At 37.4% G+C, this 4658-nt stretch overlaps 1 protein-coding gene across 1 annotated transcript; it reads left to right on the top strand.

The window, feature by feature from the left end:
* The first annotated feature begins 261 nt into the window (after window positions 1-261).
* LOC147858207 (vesicle-associated membrane protein 714-like) lies at window positions 262-4247 on the top strand. The gene is made up of 4 exons (XM_087327461.1): window positions 262-618; window positions 2828-3018; window positions 3401-3564; window positions 3653-4247. The coding sequence occupies exons 1-4, from the start codon at window positions 357-359 to the stop codon at window positions 3741-3743; spliced, it is 708 nt and encodes a 235-aa protein (XP_087183587.1). The 5' UTR covers window positions 262-356; the 3' UTR covers window positions 3744-4247.
* Window positions 4248-4658: the final 411 nt, after the last annotated feature.

Here is a 4658-nt window from a genome sequence, read left to right as displayed (position 1 = left end):
TATCATATGAGTGGGGCCCCTAAATAATGATTTGTTTATTTATTTATTTTATTTTCCAAAAAACCTAAATAAAATGATTTGTAATTTTCTAGTACATACATACTGTATGTACATACATAATAATAATTATATAAATAATAAAAATAAATAATAAAAATAAATAATAAATAATAAATAATAAAAAATAGTCTACCCGGCGGCAGACAAAACAGAGAGGGGGGGTTTGACAGCGGGAAGGAGAAACAGAGACAGACAGAGACAGAGACAGAGACAGAGACAGAGACAGAGCTTCCGTCTCCGTCTGCGGGTGGATCGCAGAGTTTTCCTTTTCTCTGCTGCATCCTTCCCGTCGATCCATGGCGATTCTCTATGCCCTCGTAGCCAGGGGCACCATTGTCCTCGCCGAGTTCAGCGCTGCTTCAGGTAACGCGGGCACCATAGCTCGCCGCTTGCTCGAGAAGCTCCTCCTTTCCTCCCCTTCTCCCACTTCTTCTGCTCCATCCCCTCCTCCAATCGACAGCTCCCACCTCTCCTTCTCCCAGGATCGCCATATCTTCCATGTCTTCCGATCCCCAGAAGATCTGTCTTTTCTCTGTATGGCCAACGATGCCTTTGGAAGTAAGTGGTATCTCTTCTTTGCTTTTGAATATTCATTTTCTCTTTCACTCACGCGCATGCACACAGAAACACATCAGTCTTGCTGTCTGGATGGTTGAGGATCTAGGTTTCTGTGAATGTATCCTATGCTCTCTAAATGATTTTTTAGCTGAGTTCGAGGAGAAATGATATCATCTGGAAATTGGAGTATTTATTTAAGTTCTAGTGTTGGGGTGTCCTTGTTTTGTACGACCTATGTATTTTGTTTGAAATCTAGTCAATGTGTAGCCCAATATAAAATGGATGCACAATCGTATTTTCTTTGATTGTCTGACTTGATGATGCTTGGATTCTTCATGGCACAGTCTCATAAAGGATATAAATCTTGTATTCGGTACCCAAGCAGCTTGCAATCTGTTCATGAGTATAGCATTGGCAATGTATCAAAGATCCTGCAGAATGACACAATTTATGTGCTTTGTTCCCCTAATAAAAGCTCGAATGTTGTGACCATGTGCCTACTTGGTTGGATAGTGAATCCCCATGGAAAATGTGTTTTGTACCTTGATTTATGACATTTACATGTCTCTAAAGGGCCTTTGAAGCAATATAGACCCTTAACTTGATGATTTTTCTTGATAAAGTATTGATTGATCATGATTGTTTTTTAGTCATCAAGAATCATGGGTTCTTCACTGTTGAATTATTAGTATGATAGTGCTGAATCGAGTGAGCTAGAAAATCCCTCAACTATAGCCCTTTTGAACATGAAACCGATTTGTGGAGTTGGTGAATGCAGTAAAAAATTAAATTTGGCCAGACATCTGGCCAACATTTGTAGAAAAACTTACATAAAAAAGAAACGTCTTCTCAAGATTTTGGACTCATTGATATACAGGAGGGTGGAGTGCTTTTGAGCTAGAAAGTTGACACACTATTGATCCCGAAGACTAACAACCCTTTCGATATTTCTTTAGTGATAATTAACAGAAGAAGGTACAACTAACATTATACCTATCAGTTCAATCTTATTTCAACCTTTAAAGCTTGCAGGTGAGGCTTCCAAGATACTCTCCTCCAAGCATAGTGAAAAACAAAGCATATTAGATACGTCAGCAGCAGATTTTCTCACTCTAGAATGACTCTCCACCAGATCTAAAGCTATGTTTTGAGTTTTACATATAAAAAAAGCTAGGCTTGAATAAGATAAGACTTGTTCTTGGTTCAGAGTGTCAGCTCTTCAATAAACATATCTTAACCCACTGTCTTATAAGTTTTAATTTGCTTTATGTGGCGCCTAACCTAAAGTGGTAGTGTAAGCACGTATTTATGACTTGACACACGCCCCCTCCAAACAGCCATATGCTGATACCAGGCATTGGCGTCATGGCTCTAGGGACCATCACCTCTGTCATTTCACATTGACCATGTAGTTTTGTCTGGTCTGGCTTTAAAAGTTTTGTGGGAGCATGTTGGAAAACAAAATAGCAAATAAAAAGTTTCAGGGGAACTAGTGAAAAGTTTCTGGGAGCAAGTAAAGTTTGTTATTAATTAATGTCATGAAGGAAGAACCAAAAGAACACCTTCAGGTGACCTATGAATTACTAATTGGTTGTGACCTATGCAGAAAAGTACGCCAAGATTTTCTTTGGTATATTATCATTTGTCTTTGCATGTCTATGCAAAATATACCAGGAATTTTTTAACAAATTTTTTGTTTTATGAATCATCTTTCCTAGCTCTCCATGCCAAATCTCCAATGTAGGAAGATTTTGGATGTTCCAATTTTGTTCCCAACACCATGAAATCTGAGATTCAACTTGTTCATATAAGAAACCCCCATTTGTCTCCTATATAAACTATATTACTTCAATAGCTCCAACATTAATATGACTTCAGGTAGACTCTATAAAATCTTAGCATTTGTGTTTTTATTGTTGAGCTTTTTGATTCAGTTTTCCTGTTCTTTTGATATGACTTCTGCTGAGTTATTCCCATCTTCCTTGATCCATCAGCCATGACCTGTGGCATGTATTATTATCTTTTCTGTGTGGGTGTATCCTTTCCTCTATAATACCACTTCATTGGAACTGGGTATTTATGTTCTGGTGGATGGTTAGAAGTTACCATTTGTTGGAAGCTGTTGCAAAGCTGCAGTGTTTGTTTTTGATGTGTCATTCATGAATTACTTGTGGCTTGCATCCAACTTTCTGTTTATATGGTTGTCTAGGACGCATTCCATTTGCATATTTGGAAGATATCCACATGCGATTCACAAAGACCTATGGGCACAAAGTATATACAGCGCTTGCTTATGAAATGAATGACGAATTTTCTCGGGTACTGCATCAGCAAATGGAATACTTTTCTACAAACCCAAATGCAGATACCTTAAATCGTGTTATAGGAGAAATGAACGAGGTAAGGTTTTTGTATATTTCTTACTGGATATGTATTTCAATGATTCAAACTCTGTACAATAAAAAAAACTATGCCGGAAGTCAAGATATAACTTTTCAATCCAATGAACAATTTTTCTATAGTTGTGTATAGCTGTTTGCCTGGTCCTATCATTCTATAGAAAGGCCGGAGTAACGAAATCGTGGGTGATTATATAAGCTTTTGCCATGTTTTTGAAATCAATACTATGTATGATTTTGGCCATATTTATGAACAAGCTTTGTTGTCCTTGTTTGATGCTATATAGTGTGTATAGTAGGATCTTGTGCAGCAGCGACCTTGTGTTCTTATTCATCTTAAATCTTTCTCATCGTATAATAATAGTTGAGGGATTGATGTACAGGTGAGATCTATTATGGTAGAAAATATTGACAAGGTTTTAGACAGAGGAGAAAGAATCGAACTGTTAGTGGATAAGTCGTCCACTATACAAGATAACTCTTTCCGATTCAAGAAGCAGTCACGTCGCCTTCAGCAAGCACTCTGGATGAAGAATTTAAAACTGATGTGGGTCTTATGACTGTACTTTTTGTTTGGTATTTTGATGTTAAACTGAATGTTGTAGTGGTGTTCTCAACCTTTGTTTCTTTTGCAGGGGTACCCTTTCACTTATTATAGTGTTAGTGATGTATATTATTATAGCCATGGTTTGCGGTGGGTTTGCATTGAGTTCTTGCCACTCTTGAATTAATCTCTTCCTGAGGGCGATGATTATTTGAAGTTTTTGTTTATGAAACTTCACAACGAAAGAACAATGGCTGTTCTAGCACTTGTTTGCTTGCTGATATGGTCAAAAGTTAGTATTTGATAAGCAGACAGTCTCCCAAATTTTGGTGGCTATGTTAATGATTCAATTCTTTGAAGCATGGATTGAATGAGAGCATCTAGTAAAAGCGAATTCATAATAGGGTGGAGTGGAACAGTTGCGTCTTCTTTGGAGCAACTATCCTGGTTCTTGTGGTACTCATTTTATCGCTGTACTTCAGAGCTGTCATTATGGAGTTTCCTTTCAGGTTTGAGTTGCTTGTTGCTGTATATTTGTATGAACAGTATTGAACACTTCCATATTGGAGTATTTGCCTAAGAATACTGTGTATGATGCATTTTTTCTTTCCTTCTACATACCTGTTTTGGTTTGATTGTAACCTCACTTTATAATTGAAATGCTGAAAATTTGTTCATTCTTTCAAGGTTGGCCTTACGATTCTGTCTCGACCCCTTCACTCAGGGGCAGTCGGGTGGATCGGCACCCTTCGTTCTCGCTCTTTTAATTTACTATCTTTCATTTATTTCCTTATTTCATGCTTACATTAGAAAGTCTCTAACACTTGACGGTCTAATCCATGGGAAACGACTCCAAGAGTTTGTGGGTGAGGAAAAAGAGCGTATTTAATTCAATGTCAAGTTTAAAGAGAAGCTTTAAAAGCTCATTCTTATAAGAGAATATTACAAGAAGTTTGGTATCTTCACAAGAATCCACAATTAGGTTATGATTTGCTACTAAAATCAAATTTCCAATTTTGTGGGTGATCATTGCTAATCAAAACATGGATGAGGTTAATGCTTCGCGGTTGCATGAAACTTCACTACTAATGACATGA

The sequence above is a fragment of the Azolla caroliniana genome, unplaced genomic scaffold (genome assembly GCF_043228905.1).
Source record: "Azolla caroliniana isolate FFs.n. ecotype wild unplaced genomic scaffold, voAzoCaro1.0.p SCAF_11, whole genome shotgun sequence".
In the NCBI taxonomy this organism is placed as follows: Eukaryota; Viridiplantae; Streptophyta; class Polypodiopsida; order Salviniales; family Salviniaceae; genus Azolla; species Azolla caroliniana.
The sequence above is the reverse complement of the archived record's forward strand: the minus strand, read 5'-3'. Positions and strand labels throughout refer to the sequence as shown.

Excerpts from the sequence above, each read along its gene's own strand:
- LOC147858207 (XM_087327461.1), top strand. The coding sequence starts at position 357 with ATGGCGATTCTCTATGCCCTCGTAGCCAGGGGCACCATTGTCCTCGCC. Across the intron at positions 619-2,827 it reads GGCCAACGATGCCTTTGGAA|GACGCATTCCATTTGCATAT; the intron begins GTAAGTGGTATC and ends ATGGTTGTCTAG. Across the intron at positions 3,019-3,400 it reads TTATAGGAGAAATGAACGAG|GTGAGATCTATTATGGTAGA; the intron begins GTAAGGTTTTTG and ends ATTGATGTACAG.